This window comes from Carya illinoinensis, chromosome 1 (assembly GCF_018687715.1).
Source record: "Carya illinoinensis cultivar Pawnee chromosome 1, C.illinoinensisPawnee_v1, whole genome shotgun sequence".
NCBI lineage: Eukaryota > Viridiplantae > Streptophyta > Magnoliopsida > Fagales > Juglandaceae > Carya > Carya illinoinensis.
The window spans coordinates 1,042,369-1,053,870 of NC_056752.1; the positions used below are offsets into that span (position 1 = coordinate 1,042,369).

The 11,502-nt window shown below is 32.3% G+C and overlaps 1 protein-coding gene across 1 annotated transcript; it reads right to left on the minus strand.

Annotated features, from left to right (window-relative positions):
* Positions 1-834: 834 nt before the first annotated feature.
* LOC122304630 (peroxidase 73-like) lies at positions 835-3,131 on the minus strand. Its single transcript, XM_043116890.1, has 4 exons — positions 2,736-3,131; positions 2,400-2,600; positions 2,060-2,225; positions 835-1,488 (listed from the first exon to the last, which is right to left on the minus strand). The coding sequence occupies exons 1-4, from the start codon at positions 2,955-2,957 to the stop codon at positions 1,082-1,084; spliced, it is 996 nt and encodes a 331-aa protein (XP_042972824.1). The 5' UTR covers positions 2,958-3,131; the 3' UTR covers positions 835-1,081.
* Between the last annotated feature and the right edge of the window lie 8,371 nt (positions 3,132-11,502).

Consider the following 11,502-nt stretch of genomic DNA (forward strand, 5'->3'; position numbering starts at 1 on the left):
CTGGCCCGTTGATTTAGAATGGGCCTCCGCCTGTTTACTGTGAAGAGAACTGAAGTGGAGTCCTTGGAGTGGGATCCACATCCTTGGGCCAAGCCGATTAAACTTTGGGTCGCGTATGCTCAAAATAGCTGGACGATAGTTCTTATAAATCTTTATATATTACTCCATTAGAATGTAACCAAATCCTTCTGGTTGCAAATTCACAGACTAAAATGGATCTTGGTATTGCAATCTGTCTGTACATGCACGTACATCGATCTTAACGATGACAAATTATATATATTAATTGCTTTTAAAAAAATTAATAAATTAAATCTCATTAATTGCCACGAAACGCCTTTGGAGATAATTATTAATTACATTTTGTTTCCAAGTCAAAAGATATAATCATTTAAATAAAACATAATTTACCATACTATTAAAAAATTAGTAGTTTATAGAATAGAATACAAGTCTTCTTTTTTAAAATAAAAATTTCTTAGCTAAGGACCAATTACTTGGACCGTCCATTGATAATTTGATACCCAACGTGGCCAATTAAGGTATGTGTTTGGGGTGGGGGGGGTCTTCCCCAAGGATAGCGAAAAGGTCCACTTGGCATGTTCTTCCCCCAATCACTTATACATCCATTTTGCATTGTAAAGGTAGATAAAATGCATTCTCGTTCTTAATTTATTCCTTAATATTTTCGTTTCCTTTCTATATATTAATGAAAATTTAAAGCCCCTGAACGCTACGTTGATTTTAGATTCTGTGGCCAGTTCTTCACTTTTGGACTGTTCCGACAGGTACCCACCTATCGTACAGTCCTGATCTATTTGTCGACGGGCCAGATTTGCCACCTTCAGCTCCTTCATTTTAGTGTTGCATTTCAAGTGGACATCATATTCATAATCGCAATACAAGGAAAGTCGACAATACGTATTATTCAAGTTACATATATAATGATCTTCTAAAAAAAAAAAAAAGTGACATATAATGAAATTAATTTAAGCTTTTCTATTTGTTTTCTTTGCCTTTGATTTGATATCTGCTTCATGCAAGCTGCTTCGGACTTTTGAATATTGTGGGACTGGTTTCATCAATTAAAAGCAGCACAATTACGACGAATGTTGCCATTCCGACCAGTCTTCACTCCAACTCGACCCAGCTTGGTAATGGCAGTGACAAAAGCAGTTTCAAAGGCAGAAGAGCTGCTTGCTAAGCTATTTACTGTCGGCTTAGACCTTTTGTCCGTGAACAGAACTTGGTCCGAGGTGAAGAGTCCCTTCCCCTGTTCAAGATTCTTGAAGTAGACATTGTCAAACTTTCTGGGTGTGTTTGGGTCCATGTTGATGGCTATCCTGGGGTCCACAATCTTCGGGCACATTGATTGCAGCTGGGTCGCATAATTCTGCTCCAGCGATGGGTCCACAGTGTTTTGACGGCTGAAATTGTATATCCGGTGCGCAAATTTGCTACAGTGAGAGAATCCAACGGTATGCGCAGCTGCATATATATATATATATATATCAAACATGCCAATAATTTCTATGATGCAAATTCATATCAACACGCGTTACGTAGCTAGCTAATTAACTAGGAGCCCTTTCCAGGTTTCCATCCCTCCATTAATGTACGTAAAACATGTAATTTACATCTCAAATTATATATATAAAAAAAAAAACTGATATGTTTTGCGTGCGTTTAAACTATGTATAAAAAATTAAAATTATGACGTCATTGTTTAATCTTGATTGTTAAGATGAATTAAAAAATAAACGACGGCTTGCAGACTAATTTAAATACGTAATATATGTATAACATTTTCTGAAAGAAACATATCATTTATGATTAGATATTCATTACTTGTCATATATATATATACATATATATTCACACCTTATCCCGTGACGATGACGAATCATAAAAAGGACGCAAGAACGTTAAAAAATAAGAGGCTAGAAAACCCCTAGCTAGCAGATGTCACCCACGTACGCACTTCTGCATAGCGGACCCATGTGATGAGAAACTCCGTCAATTCATCAATTATTGGAGGGTGTTGTGTTGGGTTGCGTACCTGAGAGAGCAACCATATCCGTTTGGGAGAGACCATGGGCAGCGAACATGGAATTAAGCTGGTTCAAATTGAAGGTTGGCTGAGGCAGCTTCCCTCCTACGCTTGATGCTTTTGAGCTCAGGCCATCCAATCTACCTAACTCAACAGCGTAAGATGGCCCACCTGACTGCATGCCACGTCAATGCAAGATGATCAGTACTGTCATTACCTTAATTTATTGTTATTGAGACGAGACAAACAAATGAAAGAACACTCCTAGAACCTAGTCCAGTTAAGTTGCATATACAGGAGGTTTGAATAATAACGAAAAAAATGTTGTTCTCGAATTCGGAGAACCAACCAGTGCAATGACATCTCGGGTTGCCATGGCCAGAATATCTGCGCACGAGACCTTGTTTGTGCAACTTGAGACCGCATCAACCGCCTCCTTGGCTTTAATCACGGTGTCAAATCCATCTCCTGCTAACGACAGATTATCAGGGTGATCCTTCTCTGCCTTGTTGCTTCTAGTGGATTGTATGATTACTGATGCATCACAGCCCTAACAGTTTTGGACAAAAACAACATATGTTAACCATCCAACACAGCCATAGATAAAATCCATAATGGACAAATGGGTCGGTTTCAATTAACAGCGAATCTTTTTTGTTTCGTGTTGTTCTTTAAAGTGCTATACCTGGACAAAGCAATCATGGAAAAAGAGACGGATGGTTGCAGGAACTGTGACGAAAGTTTGCTTGAATTTCTTTTGAACCGCATCTCTAACGATGTTTTCAACATTTGGGCAGATGTTGGCATAGAAGTTTCGTTTTAATTGTGCTGACGCCGTTTGAGGGTAGAGGCTGATGAAGCCAATTAAAAGTGCCCACACAGCTATGAGAAGAAACCGAGCACCCATTTGATCGGCCAAAATCCGAAAGCTTGGTTATGCAGGAGGAAGATCGGAAAAAAAAAAAAAACAAAAAAACAGAGAGATTCCTATATTCTACTATATGGGTGTCTCCCACGAGTTAATGGTTTGGAGTGAAAGGGATGTATATATACATAGGTAGGAGAAGTGGAAGAGTGGGCGGGTACGAGCGTCGTATTTGGATTAGAATCTTCACGTAGCCAAAGAAATATTTGTTATATATTATCATTTATCATTATTGCAATAATTATTAGAGTAGTGAGTTTGATTAAGGCATTATTTTTGGCTTTGTTATTGTGCATCAACGTTTGGCCGCCTCAAACGTCTTATCCATAAGCATGACCACTCTGTTGTCCAAACGCTTGAGTTTAGCACGAAAAGTATGAAAAAGCCAAAACGTGGTCTCTGTACCAGATCGTAGAGAATATCTCACAAAAGTGGTCCAAAGAGAAACGTGCATGTGAGCGTCAGAGACAGAGGGGATGGCTAAAGTGAATTTCACCCCCTCAACAACTACAAGAACATAGCATCCACGTTACAATCGCAGCTTCCAGCGGTGAGGGGACTTCCTAACTTTTGAAAGCATAGCAGCCATGTCTTTCTTCTTTTTTGCTTCTTATTTTATTTGCTAGAACTTGTATACCAACCATGCTCTTCTCATGCGCGTGATTCCAAAACAATGACGATTTTTATGTCGGTCGATTAAAAAAATACCAACGTACACAAGACCAGAGTCAGTCAAAGTAAGAATATGTATAAATATTTAAAGAAGTAAATCTCTAGGGGCGAGGTTATTGTGGGTAGGTAGAGCCATGCAATTGCTTTGATGATCTATAAGAAAACTTATATAACATGGCCTAATTAATTGCTCCTAAACATAATGATGATAATTAGTTAGGAGGTGGCTGATACGGTTCTTCATTTGTACATGAGAAGCATAAAAGGTAAAAGTTGAAACATGTGGGCTCCGCTACGTGATAGCTATATTATTTAACTAAGCTAAGAGATCGAACGTCGTCCAAGGAACACTTTCATTAGAAAAAATGCAATGTATCTATGACTCGACTAACACATGCGAAATAATACTTCTGCTGAAGATTAAATAAATCATTTATCTCATTTTTATAATATATATTGTTTAATTTATGCTTCAAAACAAAATGCAGGTGAGCAATATTTTCTATTAAGAAAATTATTGTGGGAAGCAACGATTAGAATTACTGACTCTCCATGCACATGCCACATAAATGTGCATGTCGGCGGCCTCCTCGACTGCGAGGACGAACAAGATCCATTTTGATGGCACAAATATGATTTACTATTATTTTTTTATTTTACTCTTTAAATTTAAATTAAAAATATCCTAATATCAGCTTTTTAAATAATCTAAAAATAATAAATTCAATCAATTAATATAATCCTGTAATTTAATTAAAAATAAATTTTTATAAAATTAAATTTATTTTTAACTAAATTATAAGATTACGTTGATTGATTAAATTTATTTATTTTTAATTTATATAAAAAGGTCATGTTATAAAATTTTTAATCCATATTTAAAGAGTAAAATAAAAAAAAATAATTAGAGAGTAAAATTACAAATATTGATCTAATATGTTATAATATAAATTTATTTTTTTATATGCCGGGATAAATAGAGAGATACTGTTGTAGAAGTTTAGTGGATAATTAATGAGGTGAAATATGGTTTGACAGATATCTCTATATATATATATTATAAAATTAATTAATGGTAATGGCAAGATAAGCATGAATAAAAATGAAAAGCCTAGAGACAATGACTTGAGATGTGGCATTGGATAACGACCCTCTACTTTTGTATATCATCAAGTATTTCGTGAGCTGCTACAATATTTCTATATATTATGCATGCAGTATGATTCAAACAGCCAAAGAACAGTCAAATGTCAATCCGTCAACATTCAAACACACAGGTTGATTTGCATTTCATGTGCTTGCCAGCCAGATGAAGTCTACGTTTTCCAATCACCTAGCTAGCTAGCTAGCTTCTTTTCAATTATTATTTTTAAGGCTTTCTCGATTGAAAGCAGCACAATTCTGACGTATATTCATTCCCCATTGGTGCCGGACTTGATTCCGACCTTAGTCGAAACAAAATTATGTTGAAGGGATGTATGATATATTTATATAAAAATAATATTAAATGTAAGGTGTTTAATATTAACGCACTATTTTTTTTTATTCAAAAAAAGTAGAATTTATTATTAAAAAATTAATTTTTATTATTTCTCTTAAATTTAATTTTAATTTTAGAAAAGCCAAATTCTTGAAAATAGATAATATATAAAAATTAAACAAAATTTTGGAACTATAAAAAAAAATTAGAGAGAGAAATTTTTAGATATATTGAAATTAAAAAAAAATACTAAAGAGTTAATAAATATTATAATTTTTTTGAATGAGCTATTTCTATATTTATAGAATTATGCATAAAATCTAAAGTTTATTTTACGGGTCATGGATTCCTTAGTACAACGCGGCTCTGCCATGGACCCAGCCCAATTTAGTTATTGCAGTAACGAAAGCAACTTGCTGGAAGGCTGTCGAAGTTCTGGCCCATTAGCTTAGAATAGGCCTCGGCCTGTTTACTGTGAAGAGGATTGAAGTGGAGTCCTTGGAGTGGGGGTTCACATACTTGGGCCAAGCCGATTAAAGTCTGGGTTGCGTATGCTCACAATAGCTAGACGATGGTTCTTAAAGGCCACTGATCACAACTTAGGCCTGTTGTCTGTGACTGTGATGTGTTCTCATTTGCTTAATTTTAATGGCCATTTATTTCAGATCAGGTATGAGCTCTAAATAGATAAATTTTTTATAAAATAATAAATTTTACTAATAAATAATTTTTTAATATGATATTTATTTTTTTATAAAAGCTTAAGCGAGATTTGTCTATTTAAAATTTATACAAATAATTTCTCTTTATTTCACATTGCACGCAAATTAAAACAAATTCCCCGGCACGTTCATGGATCTAATGATGTTCATGGGCTCTTAAATAAAAAATAAGTTAATTAATGTGGGTAGATATTAATGCTCAAGATGATAAAGTGAAAAAATAAATAAATGAATTAGCTCGTACCGCATGGCCTTATCACATTAAATGCCTAAAAACTCAAGTTTGATCATGGCTACTAACATATATATTCGTTAAAGTAAATATATATATATATATATATATATATATATAATATGTAGGTGCAGCATGAGTCAGAGGGCCTTGACAACCGACCAAATTGAATTTTCTATGGTCCTTGTCATGCATGTGATCACGCCAATCCTAATCTATTTGTCCCTAAAGAAAAAGGTTGGCGAGCCCACTCTCTTAAAAAGAAAGAAAACTCTGAAAAATCATAAACATGATACGAGGGAAATGTGTGGCTAAAATTTGATGAGGGAAAGGTTGAGGTGACGAGGGGTTTTAGAAAGGTTAGAAGGAAGGCATGATAAATTATTTCGTTTTGTTATATAAAACTAATCTGATTCTTATTTTATATATATAATTATTATAATTATTTTAAATTTTATATAAAATATAATAAAATATTCAATTTTTTTAAAATTATATTTTAATAAATTATATTTATTCTCGTCCTAACTGTATACGCATCAAACGATGTTCTAATTTCTGCATGCCTCTATAAATAAATAAAAGAAGAAAGAAGGGCACAGAAGAAGCCTAAGCTACGCTACGAAAAAGAGCAATAATGAGAAAAGATAGAGAAGAGAGGCGCTAGTGTCCAAGCTCTCCAAAATGCTTGATAGTGCTACCACGAAAGCGTGTAGGAAGTCGTACATGATGCTGTCCTTTTTCTTCCAGTTGTTTTGAGATCGATGGAGAAGTTTTGTGGGTCCATCCTCCCCACTTGATTTTTCCCTCTGAACCATGTTTTTCCTTCTGCCCCCACCTTGCAGATTTTTTATTTTATTTTTCCTCATTTTTGCTTATCTGGTTATTAGGTTAAGCAGTATGGATACATTTTGAAACAACCGAGAATTAAGTAATCCAACTGAAAGAATTTTTCATTGAATTATTTGATATATATATATATTTGTAATAATTTTACATATAAATTCAATTTATTAATTTTTTAAAAAATTTAAATTTTAAATTTTATAAACTTTAATATATCAATAACTTATACTTGAAAATTTAAGTTTTTTTTTTAATAAAATTTTCCATTTTTCTTAATTAAATGATACGCAATGAAAATCGATCAGCGCAGCTTCTTCTTTTTAATGCAAACTTGAAACTTGGATTACCTATACCCGATTGCTTAAACGGCAATAATAGCACTTAACTTGTATAATTAATTGCTAAAACGGCAATAGCACTTCACTTGTATGATGAAAATGGACCAGCGCAGCTTCTTCTTTTCCATATAATTTGTTTAGATTTCAAGATAGCTGATATATATATATATATATTGCAAGACGTACACGACTTAAATCTTTGTCGCATCAAGTGGATTTTAAGCTGTCTATTTTATATGAATTTTTCTTTTTAAATTTCCTATATATATAATTTCCATAATATTAATGCTGATGGCTAGTTGATAACTCATGCGGTTTCATGTGGGTCCAACATACATTGATCCTTTAATATAAAATCGTACGATTTTCTGCCCATGGCTGTCATCAACTCCTACGTGCGTACATACAGCTAGCGTTAAATTAAGCAAAAGTCCTAGGGTCGAAAATGGAGACAAAGGGATACAATCAAAACTTTCTTTTCACTCTTAAAGCTTTTATACGTATGTAACTATATACATATATATATATTCAACAAAAGTTAACAGGCATATATAGCTTATATATATATATACTTTGATTTTATGTGATTCTAGTGGTACCACTGCTACAGCTTCTACGAATTATTCAAAGCTCAAGAAAGATATAAAAGTCGATGCCAAGGTATATAAATTACAATACTGATATTGTCAAGTTTACATAAAATTAAACTATATCATATTATATAATCATTATAATTATTTTAAATTCTCACATAAAATATAATAAATAATATTTCAAAATTTTCAAATCTTAAAATAAAATTAATATTAAAAAATTATATTATAATAATATTTTATTTAACTTTTAACAAAATAATATATCACCTATATTGCATAACCAAACGAGATTTCTCAATGATACTGTCGTTTATATTTATTAAATGATCATCAGGATCAATAATATTGAAAAATGCTCAACATATCACAATTAATTCAGAAGTTAGTTGTTTTATACATAGCTAGCTAGGTGAAAGAGATCATGACGGAATTCATTATATTGTTGGCTTTTAGATTTGATAGAGCATCATGACTCGATCACTATACATATGTATATATATATAGATAAGATGATCACCACCATTTGCATCTATATATATATATATATCGATATCAGCATGTACTTGAGATTAACACCACAAATAATTTATTAATCTTGAAAATGGTTAATTTCAGTAGATATATAAGTTTTCAAGGTTACAAATTTAAAAAAGAAAATTAAAATAATTGTTAAATGCTGCTCTAGAGTGTTAACAGGACTGCATATTTGAATAATTAAACAGGGATATGCACATGCAATGCATGGCAACTATATATATATATATATATATAGAGGATCTGATCCATTTATTGCGTCATGCTACCAAGACGCACGCAAAAAAAAGTTAAAAATACCTGGACCTCCGTCCTCAGCACTCCAAGAAACTGTAGACGTTAAAACACCGCTAATTGACAATTCCCTTTGCGTTTTTTAACTTTTTTTTTACATCCCTTTTCCGATTATGTTTTTGCCAGTTTCTTTCTGCAAAAGGTGGGACCAAATTAAGAACAGCGCAAGCTCGTGGCTCAGCCTTTTCGCCAAACCCAATGGACCCACCGCCCCATACGACTGCACCTCTCCACACCAACAACGCGTGCTTCCATGTCCACCCCACTCCCTGTGTAGCTCTCTATCTGCCTGTCTTCCTGTTTGATCTTTTCCATCCTTGTTTTTTTTTCAAGTTGTTTAATTTCTTTCTCTAATGGATTATTTTAGGGTTCTTCGGATCAGCTAGTAGTTCAATTCCATTTATCTTAACAAGCATGTGATCATCCTTCTCGATATTAGTTTGAAGATTAAAAAATTATTGCTCATTCTCGATAAGTACGTGCAGATATGCAAATTGCTTTGTTTATAAATCTTTATTAATTACTTTTAAGAAATTAGAATATAACTATATCCATCTGTTTGCTAATTCACAGACTAAAATGGATCTTGCTATTGCAATCTGTCTGTACATGCACATACATCTTAACGATGACAAATTATATATATTAATTGCTTTTAAAAAAAATTAATAAATTAAATCCCATTAATTGCCACGTAACGCTGTTGGGGATAATTATTAATTACATTTTATTTCCAAGTCAAAAGATATAACCATTTAAATAAAACATAATTTACCATACTATTAGAAAATAGTGTATAGAATAGAATACAAGTCTTCTTTTTAAAAATTAAAATTAAAAAATCTTAGCTGCGGACCACTTACTTGGACCGTCCATTGATAATTTGATACCCACGTGGCCAATTAAGGTATAGTATGGTGTTGTTGTTGTTGCGTGTTTTGGTGTTGTGGGGGGGCTTCCCCAAGGGTAGGGAGAAGGTCCACTTGGCATGTTCTTCCCCCAAACACTTATACATCCATTTTACATCGTAAATGTAGATAAATGCATTCATGTTCTTAATTTATTCCTTAATATTTTCATTTCCTTTCTATATATTAATGAAAATTTAGAGCCCCTGAAGTGTACGTTGATTTTAGATCCTGTGGCCAGTTCTTCACTTTTGGACTGTTCCAACAGGTACCCACTTATCGTACAGTCCTGATCTATTTGTCGGCGGGCCAGATTTGCCACCTTCAGCATCTTCATTTTAGTGGTGCATTTCAAATGGCATATTCATAAGGGCTTTGCTACACGCAGTCGGGAAATGCAGTTGGCGTGCAGTCGGCTGTACAGAATGAATAAAAAAAAATTATAAAAAATTTATTTTATATTCAGGGGTACCTGCATGAATTATAAAAAGCTATAAAAATAATTTTTTTTTTCATGTAAGTCCTGTATTAATTTTTTTTTTACAGCCGACTGCACGCCGACTGCATTTCCCGACTGTATAAATCATTTCTGTATTCATAATTAATAAATTAGTTTTATTCACATCATTTGGTTTATAAAATTTGAAAAAGATATACACACATAATTTTTTAATAATATTTTAAAATAAATGGTATTTTATAAAAATAACATCATTTTATAAAAATATTTTTATTTTATTATATGTGTAGTGAAACATACTGTGTGTATATAAAATTGGAAGGATCTTGATATTTCGCATAGCATGTCCTTGGAAATATTGGGAATGAGTTTTGCTACTTACAAATAAAGTCACATATTAATCTACGTATCAATACTGATTCATTCATATTTAAAATTTAAATTAACAATATTTTTAATAAAATTTACTTTTTGACAAATCACATCAAATTAGTACACAGATTAATATATAATTATACTTGTAACTATATTTTTTCGTTGGGAATTATCTCATTCATAAGTTGTTCGACATTTTTGTTTTCCTTTTTCATAATTAAAGAATAATATATGATATGGGAAATACTAAAACTACTACACTTTCCAAATTAGTCACTAAACTCACATGAATGCGGCATAATTGTTAAAAAAATTAACATAGAAAATCAAATTTCAAATATAAAAAAAAAAAATGTAGAGAGGGAATAGGCCTATTCCCTGTCAAGAGAATACGTACGTATTCTTTTATAGTCACTTCCTTGTCAAGAGATCAGGCCGGGTGTCCACACATCCAATCCCTTATTTTAAAAGGAGAAATGGTTTTATAACAAAAAAAAGTTTTCTGAAAATAAATTATATAATTGACTTGTCAAGATGTAATATATTAAATTATAAAATTATTTTTATTATAAAATAGATCTAACATATAGAAAATATTGATAGCATGGCCACTGGCGTCTAAGTTGGAGGAGAGTGACAAGGATGAGTTACGACCTCTTTAAAACTTTCTTTTACTCTTTAAATTAGATTTTATTTTTTTTAAATTTATTAATCTATTAATTTGTCCCTCTATATATAGATAAAATTACTGTATAGTACCATAAACAAAACTTAAATGTATCTGACAATAGTTAATGAAAATAATACAGATAATAATAATTATAATAATTGTGCATCAATATATAATTATATGCAACGTCGCAATATTATTGAGACAACTGTTAGATGAATATTTATAATTTTTGGGAGCATGTGATTCGCCTTAATTGACAGGTTAAGCTGTTCCTCTCTGATGATTGTCTTGAGCAATACAAGGGGGCCTTGTGATCCTCAAAATTATATAATTATCTAGATATAATTAACAATAGGGACATACTTGTTATCATATTCAATTTAATATATCTGCATTG

Coding starts and splice junctions, on each gene's coding strand:
- LOC122304630 (XM_043116890.1), bottom strand. CDS start 2,957: ATGGGTGCTCGGTTTCTTCTCATAGCTGTGTGGGCACTTTTAATTGGC. Junction 2,601..2,735: donor TCCATGATTGCTTTGTCCAG/GTATAGCACTTT, acceptor CAAAACTGTTAG/GGCTGTGATGCATCAGTAAT. Junction 1,489..2,059: donor GGATATGGTTGCTCTCTCAG/GTACGCAACCCA, acceptor ATATATATGCAG/CTGCGCATACCGTTGGATTC.